The following is a 13,542-nucleotide window of genomic DNA, read 5'->3' on the forward strand; positions in this document are numbered from 1 at the left end:
TCGTTTGTCATACATTAGCATATGGCATGACCATGTTGTTTGTAAGTTACTAGCCGATTTTGGTACACACGGCCATAGTTTGTTACATGGCCTGGTGACACGGCTAGGTGACCTATCTCACATGGGCTTATCTCTTGCACACGGCTAGGGGACACGGTCGTGTGATCTCTGTTTTAGTTTTTCCCAACTTTTTGTTTAAGTTCCAAATTGATCCCTATTTGTTACTCAATTGATTTTAAGTTTCCATAAGCTCAATATGAATCCAAAATGATTGAAACGCATGTTAATTTGATTGTTTGTGAATTGTATGATAATTAATAGAGATTTTGATTTATAATTTGTATGTAAATGGTTTGTAATTTTCTGTAACATTTTATTACTCGGGTTCGACGACTGAACCTGTTAAAAGATGTTACATTTATAAGCATTTTAAGGGAGTGAAAGTTCACATGTCCTAATTGAGCATGCCACATATCGAGAGACTCAACATTTTAAGCAGAAGTAGAAGCATTAGATGCAATCTCGATAACAAACAACCCTCCACTCAGGTAACCTTTTTCCCACATAGTTTCCATTATGGAAAAGTACAAGTTTGTCAGATTTAGAGACTAGTTTAATGCCTGCCTTGTTTAGAAGTCCACCACTAATCAAGTTTCAATGTATAGTAAGAACATACAAAACATTATTTAAAGCAAGTATTTTTCCAGAAGTAAGCTTAAGTAAAAAATTTTCCTTTACCCAGTACTTCTGAACCGCTCGAAGTACCCGTGTAGACTTGTTCACCTTCGGCTACATTCTCAAATTCAATGAACATCACTCTTTTGGCGCATGTTTAGAAGCACCTATGTCAACTATCCACTCAGTGTCATTTTCGACTAGGTTGATCTCGAAGACCACAGCGGCGATCATCTCATCTAGATCTTCAATTAGGTTCACTAGCGGTTTGTGTTTGATAGACTAAAGGTGTATTTGTTAACAATGACAGACATTGTTTCTACAATAGTAAGAATCGTTTCTAAATTGTTGAATAATTACTACTCAAAACAAAAACGTTAGCATTAACAAGTACAAATAATAAAGGAAAATAAATAAATATTGTGTCATGGAGAACCACTACCTTAGAAGCAATTTTGCCTTGATCGGTATAATTGAAAATGGGCGTCCCCCTATAAGGTTAACATAGTGATTCCAAATTCGTACAATCGAATGAGAAAGATGGAACTCAATTGGTATTACTCTTTTTTAAAATTTACAAGAAATAAGGTCAACATAAGTTTAAAGGTGGTCAAAAAATTTGGCCGAAAAAACTAAACTAGGATCAATTGCTAGGAAAGTTTGGAGGAGTCACAAATGATCCTGCTTAAACCCCAAATTCCTAGATAGAACTTCCTCTAATGTAAATTTTTGTAAAATAACAAAACTTTTAAAGAAAGAAGAATGAGTAAGACGAGAAGAATGATAGAAGCTATGTTTTTTGTTGTGTGAAATATGAGAAAGATAGCTTTCTATTTATACTTTAGCTGAAGGGAAAAGTAGTAAAACTGCAAGGGTAAAAAGGTAAATTTGGCATATACAATTTTCTAAAAATAGTTCAAAAAATATATTTTCTGTTGCCTAAATTTTTCTTTATTTTTTTTAAAAAATAATACAAAAATTTAATTCAAAAAACATTAAAAATACATTTTAACACAAATTAAGACATGTATTAGACCTTTAACCCAACTACTCACAAAGGAGTAAGATTATATTTAAAACTCTTTCTTTAACCTACACACAACCAACAACTTTTATCAATCCAACAAATTAAAAAGCTGAAAATAACAAAACTTGTTAGACCTCCTTTCCCCTCAACTAATATGTCAATTTTATGTTTATAATTTGTGCAAAGTTCATTCTCATCTCATGTGTGACGATGCAACAGGTCCAGCTCTTCATTTAATTGCTATCAATTTTGTGGCCGTGGATATTTTGCAGTAAAAAAGTTACCGTCTGCACTGATTTATAAGAGATAAAATAAAGTTTTCAACCCAGCCTATTATAAATAGGCTTGGGGGCAACACCATTTCATTGCAGCAAGCTAGATGGAGAAAATGGAGGAGAATAAAATGTTAAAAGGCCTAAGGGAGGAATGATCACCATGCCCTTCATTTTCTGTAAGCTTAATTTCGTTAGTTTTGCATTTTATATTTATAATAATTTGGTAATTTGGTTTCTTTTTTAATATGATGCAGTAAATGAGGTGTGTGAGAAGTTCGTCGTGGTAGGATTTTATGCTAATATGATTAGCTATTTAACAACGCAGCTTCATATGCCTTTAACCAAAGCAGCCAACACTCTCACAAACTTTGGTGGAACTGCAAGCTTGACACCATTGCTTGGGGCTTTCGTCGTTGATGCATACGCTGGTCGTTTCTGGACTCTTAACTGTTGCCTCCATCATATATCAAATAGTACTAAGCTGAGCTTTCTCCCATAGATTCATCGTCTTGTTGTTAATTATTTTTGAGATTAGTTTCCATGCAAAGGTGGCCATACAGGAGAAAAGGGCAGCAGGCAATCGAGCCATGGTGTGCAGCAGCTAGAGCTTGAAGTTGCCGAACTACTTGCTGCATTTAGTTGTCTTTTAATTATTTTCTAATCTAGTTCATGTTGAACTAAGTAGGTGAATGTTTTGGTGTAATTTTGTTGTTGATTGATTGAAAAATCAACAATGCAATATGTGCAAGCTAATCTTGTAAGTTTCAATGCATATAAGTGGGCTTAGGTAGATTGATTAGGTGAAAACTTGTTTATTTTGTATTTGTTAACTCTTATATGTATTGGCATCATGCCTCTTGTTAATGTTAATGAAAATTCAGTTCTTTTTCATTCAAATTCTCTCTTTTCTGTTTCCACTTGCAAAATTTTCTTTCCTCTTCGGTTGTTTCTTCTACAAGGCTCGACACTTGCTGTCCAAGCAAGTGCAAACCAGCTTGCTACTGCACTTAAACACCAACAATTGGTATCTAGAGCCTTTGTCTTAGTGGACCTGTTATATCAAACCAAGAAACCAGAATGGCTTCTTCAGGATTTTCACCAGCAGCCCCACCAGTCTTCAATGGAGAAGGCTTCCACATATGACTGGTAAAGATGAAGACTTACCTGCAGGCCTTTGATCTGTGGGAAGTTGTCAACACAGATGCTGAGCCAGCATCACTGAGGGCCAATCCTACAATAGCTCAGATCAGACAACATACTGATGAGAGGACCAAAAGGCACAAAGCCATGTCCTGCATCCAGAACTGTGTGTCAGATGTCATCTTCACCAGAATTATGGCCTGTGAGACTCCAAAACAGGCCTGGGATAAGCTTAAGGAGGAGTTTCAAGGCACAGAGAGGATAAGGAAATAGCAACTATTAAATTTGAGGAGAGATTTTGAGAATCTAAATATGAGGGAAGAAAAAACAGTGAAGTAGTATGCAGATAGAATCATGGCAGTGGTTGACAGCATAAGACTCCTTGGTGAGCACTTTGATAAGGCAAGAATCGTGGAGAAAGTCCTCTCCACTTTTCCTGAGAGATATGAGGCAAAGATATCCTCCTTAGAGGATTCAAGAGATCTTGCTAGCATCTCTTTGACTGAGCTGATTAATACCTTTTATGCTCAGGAACAAAGAACAGCTAGTAGGGCTGAAGACCACCAGGAAGGTGCATTTCAAGCCAGAGCCAGAGAAGCCTCGAGCACCAATGCTCATAAAGGCAAAAAGCCCTGGAAAACAGGCCTAAGCCTGATGCTGCAAGAAGCAGTGACTAGCCCTGCAGATATTGCAAGAGGCTAGGTCATCCAGAAGACAAATGCTGGTTCAGACCAGATGCTATATGCTAGTATTGCAAAAAGAAGGGCCATGTTGAAAAGGTTTGTAAAAGCAAAACCAAACCAAGGCAAAGCCAATTTCAACAACCAAAGGCTAAAGCTCGAGTGGCTGAAGAGAGTAGTGACCAAGAGAAGTAGGTCTTTGCTGTGTCTTGCTTAGCTGTTGAGAAGAAATGCTTGAAAGGCTGGCTATTGGACAGTGGCTGCACTAACCACATGTCACCAGATGCATCTTTGTTCAAAACCTTGGACAGAAGCTGCAAAACCAAGGTCAAGGTTAGAAATGGTCAGTTTATAAAGGCTGAAGGAAAAGAAGATGTGCTAATATGCACTCCTACAGGTAACAAAGTCATCTCGAATGTGCTATTGGTGCCTGAGATTGACAGAAACCTTATCAGCATAGCTCAATTACTCGAGAAAGGCTATTCAGTTGTGTTCAAGGACAAACAGTACCAGATTGCTGATCCAAGTGGATCAAGCCATATGACAGTCACAATGACTGACAAATGCTTTGAGGTCCATTGGCCAAATGACTCAAAGTCAGCATACACAGCCTGTACAGATGATTCCAAACTTTGGCATCAAAGGCTTGGACATGCCAACTTCAGGTCGATGGTTCGAATGGCCAGAGAGGGCTTGGCTGAGAACTTCACCAACTCAGTGGAGCATGATGATGTGTGTGAAGTTTGCCAGATGGGAAAACAGGCAAGATTTCCATTTCCTACAAACTCAGCATGGAGAGCCACTGAAAAACTGCAGCTAGTGCACTCTGATGTATGTGGACCTATGAGGACTGAATCACTTAGCAAAAATAGGTATTTCATCCTCTTCATTGATGATTTTACAAGGTTTTGCTGGATTTTCTTCTTGAAACATAAGTCTGAGGTAGCTCAAGTGTTTGTGAAGCTTAAAACCATTTGTAGTGATGTTGGCATCAAACACCAGCTAACAAATGTGTACACACCTCAGCAGAATGGGGTAACCGAAAGGAAGAACAGAAGCCTGCTGGATATGGCCAAGTGCCTACTGTTTGAGAAGAAATTGCCCAAAACCATGTGGGCTGAGGTAGTAAACACTGCTATTTACCTTCAGAATAGACTTCCAACCAAGGCCCTTGCTCTCAAGACACCTTTCGAGGCTTGGTTTGGATTCAAGCCTTCCTTGGCACATTTAAAAGTGTTTGGTTGTCTGTGTTATGCACAAATACCAGCAGTAAAGAGGGACAAGCTTACAAAAAGGGCTCAACCAGGTATCCTAGTGGGCTATAGCTCAGTCAAGAAGGGCTACAGGGTTCTGGATCCCTTGACAAGTAAAGTCCAGGTAAGCAGAGATGTTATCTTTGATGAAAAGGCTTGCTGGAATTGAGAGAAGAATGAACCAGAAGCTATTTCAGAAGACCTGGTGCCTAATTGAGCTGAACTCGAGCAGCTTAGTCCTGAAATGGACATTGATGATGTGCCTGTGAGAGGCACAAGGTCCCTAGATGAAATCTATGAAAGAGCACAAGTTGCTATAGCAGAACCTATCAGTTTTGAAGAGGCTGAGGTAGATGAAGGCTGGAAATAGGCTATGGTTGATGAAATCAACATGATTCAGAAGAATCAGACATAGGAATTAGTTGATAAGCCTGCTAAAAAGAAGACCATTGGAGTGAACTGGGTCTATCGAGCAAAACAAAATGCTGATGGCAGCCTAGACAAGCTAAAAGCCAGGCTTGTTGTCAAAGGCTTCAGCCAGAGGTATGGCCTGGACTACCTAGAGACTTTTGCACCAGTAGCCAGGCTTGACACAGTCAGAATGATAGTTGCCTTGGCTGCTCAAAATCAGCGGACCATTCATCAGCTCGATGTGAAGTCTGCATTTCTCAATGGTTTCCTAGAAGAAGAGATCTACATCGAGCAGCCTCAAGGGTTTGTAGTCACTGATAAAGAACACATGGTGTACAAGCTGAAGAAGGCCTTGTATGGCCTGAAGCAGACCCCTCAAGCCTAGTATGCTCGAATTGACTCCTATCTGATCAGTTTGGAATTCGAGAGAAGTACCAGTGAACCAACATTGTATGTGAAGAAAAATCAAGCTGAAACTCAGCTTATCTTGTCACTTTATGTTGATGATCTAATAGTAACTGGAGGAGACAAGAACATGCTGCATGACTTCAAGAGGAAAATGATGAAAATGTTTGAGATGTCTGATCTAGGCAGAATGAACAACTTCCTAGGAATGGAAGTGAAACAAACTGCAAATGAAATCTTTCTTAGCCAGATTTCCTTTGCTATGAAGGTCTTAAACAAGTTCTCCATGAAGAACTGTAAGCCAACAAGCACACCAATGGCTGTTGGTATGAAGCTATCGAGGTAGGACAGTGGTGAACCAGTTTGTGAGACAATGTACAAGAGTCTCATTGGTAGTCTGCTGTATTTGACAGCAACAAGGCCTAACATTATGTTTGTTGTTAGTATGCTATCTAGATTCATGAATTGCTGCAATGATCAGCACTTTCAAGCAGCTAAAAGAGTGCTGAGGTACATCAAAGGCACCATTGATCATGGTGTGTTGTTCAAAAGGGCTGAAAACATGAAGCTGACAGGCTATGTTGATAGTGACTGAGCTGGATCATGTGATGATATGAGGAGCACATCTGGATATGCATTTAGCCTTGGCTTAGGCATGTTTTGCTGGAGCTCTAAGAAGCAGATTCTAGTAGCACAATCAACAGCAGAAATTGAATATGTTGCTGCTACATCTGCTATGAATCAAGCCATATGGCTTAGAAAAATCTTGGCTGATTTAAACCAAAATCAAGAATGAGCAATATAGATCTACTATGACAACAAATTTGCTGTTGCAATTGCAAAGAATCCTATCTTCCATGGCAAAACAAAGCATTTTAATATCAAGTTACATGTTGTAAGAGAAATGGAGCAAGCTCGTGAAATCGAGCTGGTTCATTGCAATTCAGAAGAGCAAATTGCTGATATCTTTACAAAGGCACTTAATGTGTCCAAATTTGCTAAATTAAGAAGGGAATTAGGTGTCATTAGCATGGAAACTAAGGAGGAGTGTTGAGATTAGTTCCCATGCAAAGGTGGCCATGCAGGAGAAAAGGGCAACAGGCAATCGAGCCATGGTGTGCAGCAGCTAGAGCTTGAAGTTGCCGAACTACTTGCTGCATTTAGTTGTTTTTAATTATTTTCTAATCTAGTTCATGTTGAACTAATTAGGTGAATGTGTTGGTGTAATTTTGATGTTGATTGATTGAAAAATTAGCAATGCAATATGTGCAAGCTAATCTTGTAAGTTTCAATGCATATAAGTGGGCTTAGGTAGATTGATTAGGTGAAAACTTGTTTATTTTGTATTTGTTAACTCTTATATGTATTGGCATCATGCCTCTTGTTAATGTTAATGAAAATTCAGTTCTTTTTCATTCAAATTCTCTCTTTCCACTTGCAAAATTTTCTTTCCTCTTCGGTTGTTTCTTCTGCAAGGCTCGACACTTGCTATCCAAGCAAGTGCAAACCAGCTTGCTGTTGCACTTAAACACCAACAATTATTAACAATATTATCTTTCGTGTTAACTACTAATTTTATTGATTGAATCAGGCGATGACATCTTTAACGCTATCAACAATCCTTCCACAACTTAGACCACCACCGTGTATAGGTGAGCAACTGTGCCAACAAGCTACTTTAGGACAACTGGCAATCCTTTACGGGTCTCTCTTACTGGGAGCCTTGGGATCGGGCGGGATACGGCCGTGCGTTGCTGCATTTGGGGCAAACCAGTTTGATGAAATAGATCTAAAGCAATCAACCAAGACATGGAAATACTTCAACTGGTACTATTTTGTGATGGGGGCATCCATCCTAGCGGTTGTCACAGTGATTGTTTACATTCAAGATAACATCGGGTGGGGATGGGGCCTTGGAATACCCACCATTTCTATGTTTCTCTCCATCATTGCATTCGTCCTCGGATACCCACTTTACAGACACATGGATCCGGTGGGGAGTCCATTTACCCGGTTGCTACAAGTCTCTGTGGGAGCTTTCAGGAAGAGGTATTTGATTATGGTTTCTGATCCAAACTTGTTGTACCAGAATGAAGAGCTTGACGCATCAATTTTTATCGACGGAAGGCTTGTCCACAGTAAACAAATGGCATAAGCTTCCTCTTAATATCTAATCTCTGTTATATTCAATTCATTCATCTCTAACTATCAGACATTATATATTAGCATCAATTGATCCAATCACAAATACACGAACTTGTCCAGAAACCGACAGTGGTACCATAACTTAGTCGTGGCATCAAAGCAAGTTGTTATAAAGTTGGTTTGTTTGTTTTGTAGAGATATCCTATTTAAGCACATGCAGAACTGACGTGAAAATATATTTTACTCTTTCAAATTCTCTTTTGATATTTTTTATATGTAACTTTCGTAGCGAGTTGGATTTACATGTTCACTTTCTGAACCATTCCAAAAACCCTTTTCAATAAACTATTACATATACATTATTCATCACTTCATCGGATATGAAAACTTTAATTTATCAAAATTTAATTCTAATATTTTATAAAAAATTAAATTTTAAATTATCAATTTAAAAACTAACAATTCAATCATTTATATATGAACATTACGATTTATGTGTTACATATTAATAAAAATCAATATTTGAAGTTTATGTAAATTAGAGTAACTAATTTTTTTTAAAATTTCATAAAGTTGGGATATAAAACTTTGGATTTTTTTTTTTGTAAATGTGTGGGGGGGGGGGGAGAGGGAAATTTTCTTAAAAAGGGATTTTGGAACCATTTAGAAAAGTGAATACATGTCCATCCATATTTGGGACAATAATAGGAAAAATATAAAAGAGTGAGATAAATGAAATGTTGAAGACAGTGGAAACCACCTTGAAAGATCTGATTGCTACCAACTTTTTATAAATTATTTTTATATCATTATAAGAAAAAGTATTATCTAAATGTTTTAAATTATTTTACCCTCATACATCTACTGTGGCTGTGGTTGTGGGTAATTATGCAAAAGAGAAGGCTAGTAATAACTGGGAGTAGGGGGCGCCACTTCCAATACCTCAGTTCTTATCGCCAAACAAACACCATACACGTAAAGTTTTTAATGCCTGTATCGAATCGGAAACTATCAAACCCCACCATAGAACAGGATGCCAGCACATTTATTTTATTTTACTCATTATTAGTTAACCTGCAACTCGCTCTGGTAGCCTAATGGGTTGCCCACAACCATAAATAAATTATCAGCCCTGTGACACTGGAATAAAATTTTGAAAACTCAATGTATATGGTCAGTGGTGCGTTGCAGACTTCTTGACAAGACAGCCATTGTGACTGAAGAAGATAATGTAAAAGCTCCAAATCTATGGAGACTAAACAGTGTTCATCGAGTGGAGGAATTGAAATCTTTGATCCGAATGGGACCAATATGGGCATCAGGAATCCTCCTCATCACAGCCTATGCTCAGCAAGGCACATTCTCCCTCCAACAAGCCAAAACCATGGACAGGCACCTCACCAACTCCTTCCAAATCCCTGCTGGTTCCATGTCTGTCTTCACCATGCTCGCCATGCTCTCCACCATAGCCTTGTACGACCGCTTTTTAATCCGCATTGCCCGAAGGTTCACAGGGGTGGACCGCGGCATCACCTTCTTGCGCCGGATGGGAATCGGGCTTTTGATCTCAGTATTAGCCACTCTCGTAGCAGGGTTCATAGAAGTGAAGCGTAAACAAGCAGCTGTGGCACATGGGCTTGAGGACAAGCCTCATTCTATCATCCCCATGTCAGTCTTTGGCTCGTGCCTCCGTACGGTCTACATGGAATAGCTGAGGCTTTCATGTCAATTGGAAACTTGGAGTTCTTTTATGATCAGTCACCAGAAAGCATGAGGATCAGTGCTACTGCTTTGTTCTGGACTGCAATTTCAGTTGGGAATTATGTGAGTACGTTGCTGGTCTCTTTAGTGCACAAATATAGTGCTAAACCTGACGGATCAAATTGGCTCCCAGATAACAATTTAAACAAGGGGAAATTGGAGTTATTTTACTGGTTGATCACCGGCTTGCAAGTGGTTAATCTTCTTTATTATATCTGTTGTGCCAAACTCTATACTTATAAGCCCATTCAAACCCCTACCAAAGACGCTGAATCTAAAGAAGCTGCATGCAAGGTTTGATTATTTTGCATTGTTGAAGTTGGCTTCCATGCAGCACATGCAGCATGAAGAAGCAGAGCAAGCAGCCGGTGCCATGAAGTTGCAGTTGAAGCTTCTGCTACTGTTTTGTTTTGTTACTTCAATCAGTATTTTGTAATTTAGTTTGTCTTGAACTAAGTTGGTAAAATGTTTGATGTAATTAGGTGAAGTTTGAGCTGATAAATCAGCTTTGCAAAATGTACGAGTTATGTTTAACAAGTTTCAATGTAGTTTAGTGGTGTTAGGTAAATGTTTAGGTGACATTTGCTAATTTTTGACCAGCTTATGGATTGATATATGTAATGGCTTTGTACCTTCATTCATCAGTCAATGAAATTATCAGAATTCTTCATCAAATTCTCTCTTAGTTCTTTGCTTTCTCTTGTTCTTCAAGCCCGATTCCGTTTTTGTTTGTACAGCAAGTATCGAGCCTTCAAGCTCAAGAAACTGCTTGTTTCATTCATCTTGCATTCTTAGTTCCACCATGCATTCCCAGGTTCTAGTCGTAGCAATGACCGTATCAAAATAAAAATAAAAATAAAGGTTGAAATTTTAGTAAACTATCTCTTTTTCTGTTTTTAATTATGGTTTACCAAGTCCAATCACTTCTTCTTCTTCTTTTATCTTGGGAGCTCAACACTTGTTAGTCAATCAGATCCTTTAATATATCGATAGACAAGCAACCAAGCAAAAGCAAGACAAACAAGAATATACTCATTCCAGGTTCAAGTCTTATATTTCCTTGCTCTTTAAAATTCAAATTTAGTTTGTATTAATTATGAAAATCGATGGTACAAGGGACGTGATCTGTTAAGTTTTCAACATATCCAATGACGATAATTGCTCAAGGGAGTTACCAGCTGCATTTGGACCGAATTTTATTGTGACCCATCCATCCCCATCAAACAGACGATTAAGAAAGCAACGAGTAACGACAAGGAAGCAAAAGGACCACAAATGTGTTGGAATTTTCCTTTTCCCACAAAAGTCGAAAACCAAGTGGCGGACCGTGTTTGTAGTGTGACCTCTAAATATCCCCCACAACACTTGTCATGTTTAGACAAGAGAAAGAAAATAAATGAATCCGAGACACGTAAAACACTAGTCCAATTTACCTTTTCTTGATGAAAATTCAAAATGTTGGACGGTTTCAAAGCGAATTGGGAATCCTAAAGAACAAAAATTAAAGATAGTTATGATATAAGCCATGGATGAAGGTGCAGATAATGGTTTTAATCATTCTCAAACCAAGATGTCCATGACAACTAAAACGCCTCTGTCGGATATAGCGAAGGCGTTTGAGGAGCTGTCGGGATTCTTGGGATCTCAGACTAAGGATCAAAAACTTCGGTTGGATAATTTCTGTGAAGCATGTTCTCTGGTTTCTGTTCTTTTTAGCTGCCTCGGCCTCGCCTTCAAATTCGCCGAGATGGAGTACGTCGCCAAGGTTCATTGCCTTTACATTGCTAGAAACTGGAATCATGTTTCTTTAGGCTGTCAGGATTTGCATTGAGAAACCTTATTATATGTATAATTGATGCCAATCAATCAATGTAAACTTAAATATTGTAGATAGCGTATAGACAGATTTTCTGATGTTGTTAACATCCATATACAATACAGCATTTCATCAAGGTCTATTTTCTTGTGGTTTGCATTTGTTTTTATACAAATTCTCAATGCCGTGATGTAATGAAATGATTAATGCTTTGATAAGGTACATGATCTTGTGGAAGCATCCAAGACGTATACCACTTTAGAAAATGTACTTGATCGTGATGTTGCTAATGACACGGTGAAAAAACCAGGAAGCCATTCACGTAATCTGCGGCGAGTTAGACAGGGTCTTGACCTCATCCGGGCTTTATTTGAAGAATTTATGTCAACCGAGTATGTCTCGCCCTTCCATCGTTTTTTTTCTCTTGATTTCAAGAGAAATTTGTAGTATTTACAAGTTGTGTAACGTTTGATATGCCTGTGACCCTTTTTTACTATGGCAAAATTCTAAAAATGACACCTGAAACCGAGATTAGGAGACTAAAGGCAGAGGCTTTAGACCATAATCAACATGGGATTAGCTGAAAATTTTGTTTTCCTCTCTGTTTCCTTGATAAAATACACACTACAATGCACATATGGAATGTAACTCTCCTTTTTCATGTCACCATTTCATGCTTCAACTTCCTTATTATTATTTATTTGGTTTCAAATTGTAGTGATTACTATTTGAAGGATGCAGCTTCAACAGCTTATTCTCAAGTGTGTGCACCATACCACACATGGGCCGTCAGGACTGCGGTTTCTGCTGGAATGTATACTCTTCCAACAAGGGAAGAACTTTTACAGAAGCTCAATGAAACAGGTGAGTTCCTATATGTTGAGGAGAGAGCAACATAGCATATGGAATGGATGCTTAATATCTTTCGCAAAATAACTTTGATCATCGTCATGTATTCTCTTCTTTTCCTTATACTTTTTAATCTATATATGTGTGTGTGTGTGTGTGTGTGTGTGTGTGTGCAGATCATACAGCAGAGAAGAAAATGAGAAGGTATATCGAAGCATCGCGCCCAGTAATAGCATACATTGATAAGCTTTATAGTTCTAGGAAGATCGCCTTGGACTGGTGACTAATATTATCAACTGGGCAGAGTGTCAGAGAAGGATATCCATGGATATTTTATTCAACCAGTAACATATACTACTTTATTATAATTAATATATATACATAAATTTTTTCTACAATATGTTATTTTGTTCTAGCTAGTTGCTATTTTGCATCTTAGATTTTGTGCAGCAACAGAACAACAGTCTATGACATATACTATATTATTAATTAGTTTCAAAGTTCATTTTGCTTTACATTTTTAATTGTGTGTACTCATATAAGAAATCAAAAGAAAACTCAGATATTTTTTCCAGATAAACAACTCCCTATTCCAAATATTATTAATTAATTAGCTATGTTCAAAGAATTACGATAGGATCGCACGAAGCACTTAACAGCAACAATAGCAATGTTGATTGCAAAAAAAAAAAAAACTGTTATTTGCCTTTTTAGATTTGTCTCTGCAGGTTTTCTTATGGATATTATTATAAGAAAAAAGCGTAAAGTTTAGGTTTTTTTTTCTAGAAAGGGTGGAAAAGGTAAAGGTCCGCACTCAGGTGTAAGCAGAGGTCTCTGTGCTAAGAGTTTAGGAATTGGTTAAAACATTTGGAAACATCATTTCTCTAAGTTTTAAAGTTAGTTTATTTGTTGACGAGGAAGTTATATAAAGTGACAATGGGGTTTAGCGAATTAACGTAACTATGTGGCGCAGTATAGGGCAATATAATTTTGAATTAAAAATCCTAACTGTTTGATTCTCATGTAATGGAGCAACCACTATATATGGAAGAGGACTTGAACGCGTTCACCACCTCCTCAAAATTTGCTACCACTATGGAAACCA

The 13,542-nt window shown here is 37.9% G+C and overlaps 2 protein-coding genes and 1 pseudogene across 2 annotated transcripts; all 3 read left to right on the plus strand.

Annotated features, from left to right (window-relative positions):
* Positions 1-6,770: 6,770 nt before the first annotated feature.
* On the plus strand, positions 6,771-8,021 carry LOC121214549 (protein NRT1/ PTR FAMILY 3.1). The gene is made up of 2 exons (XM_041088318.1): positions 6,771-6,842; positions 7,458-8,021. The coding sequence occupies exons 1-2, from the start codon at positions 6,771-6,773 to the stop codon at positions 8,019-8,021; spliced, it is 636 nt and encodes a 211-aa protein (XP_040944252.1).
* A 1,128-nt stretch (positions 8,022-9,149) lies between these two features.
* On the plus strand, positions 9,150-10,447 carry LOC107944865 (protein NRT1/ PTR FAMILY 3.1-like; annotated as a pseudogene).
* A 708-nt stretch (positions 10,448-11,155) lies between these two features.
* Positions 11,156-12,929, plus strand: LOC107944866 (ACD11 homolog protein). The gene is made up of 4 exons (XM_041088533.1): positions 11,156-11,537; positions 11,808-11,980; positions 12,307-12,452; positions 12,614-12,929. Exons 1-4 carry the CDS (start codon positions 11,298-11,300, stop codon positions 12,718-12,720), a joined length of 666 nt encoding a protein of 221 aa, XP_040944467.1. The 5' UTR covers positions 11,156-11,297; the 3' UTR covers positions 12,721-12,929.
* Positions 12,930-13,542: the final 613 nt, after the last annotated feature.

Source organism: Gossypium hirsutum, chromosome D02, assembly GCF_007990345.1.
Source record: "Gossypium hirsutum isolate 1008001.06 chromosome D02, Gossypium_hirsutum_v2.1, whole genome shotgun sequence".
NCBI lineage: Eukaryota > Viridiplantae > Streptophyta > Magnoliopsida > Malvales > Malvaceae > Gossypium > Gossypium hirsutum.

Coding starts and splice junctions, on each gene's coding strand:
- LOC121214549 (XM_041088318.1), top strand. CDS start 6,771: ATGGAGCAAGCTCGTGAAATCGAGCTGGTTCATTGCAATTCAGAAGAG. Junction 6,843..7,457: donor TTGCTGATATCTTTACAAAG/GCACTTAATGTG, acceptor TGATTGAATCAG/GCGATGACATCTTTAACGCT.
- LOC107944866 (XM_041088533.1), top strand. CDS start 11,298: ATGGATGAAGGTGCAGATAATGGTTTTAATCATTCTCAAACCAAGATG. Junction 11,538..11,807: donor AGATGGAGTACGTCGCCAAG/GTTCATTGCCTT, acceptor TGCTTTGATAAG/GTACATGATCTTGTGGAAGC. Junction 11,981..12,306: donor GAAGAATTTATGTCAACCGA/GTATGTCTCGCC, acceptor TTCAAATTGTAG/TGATTACTATTTGAAGGATG.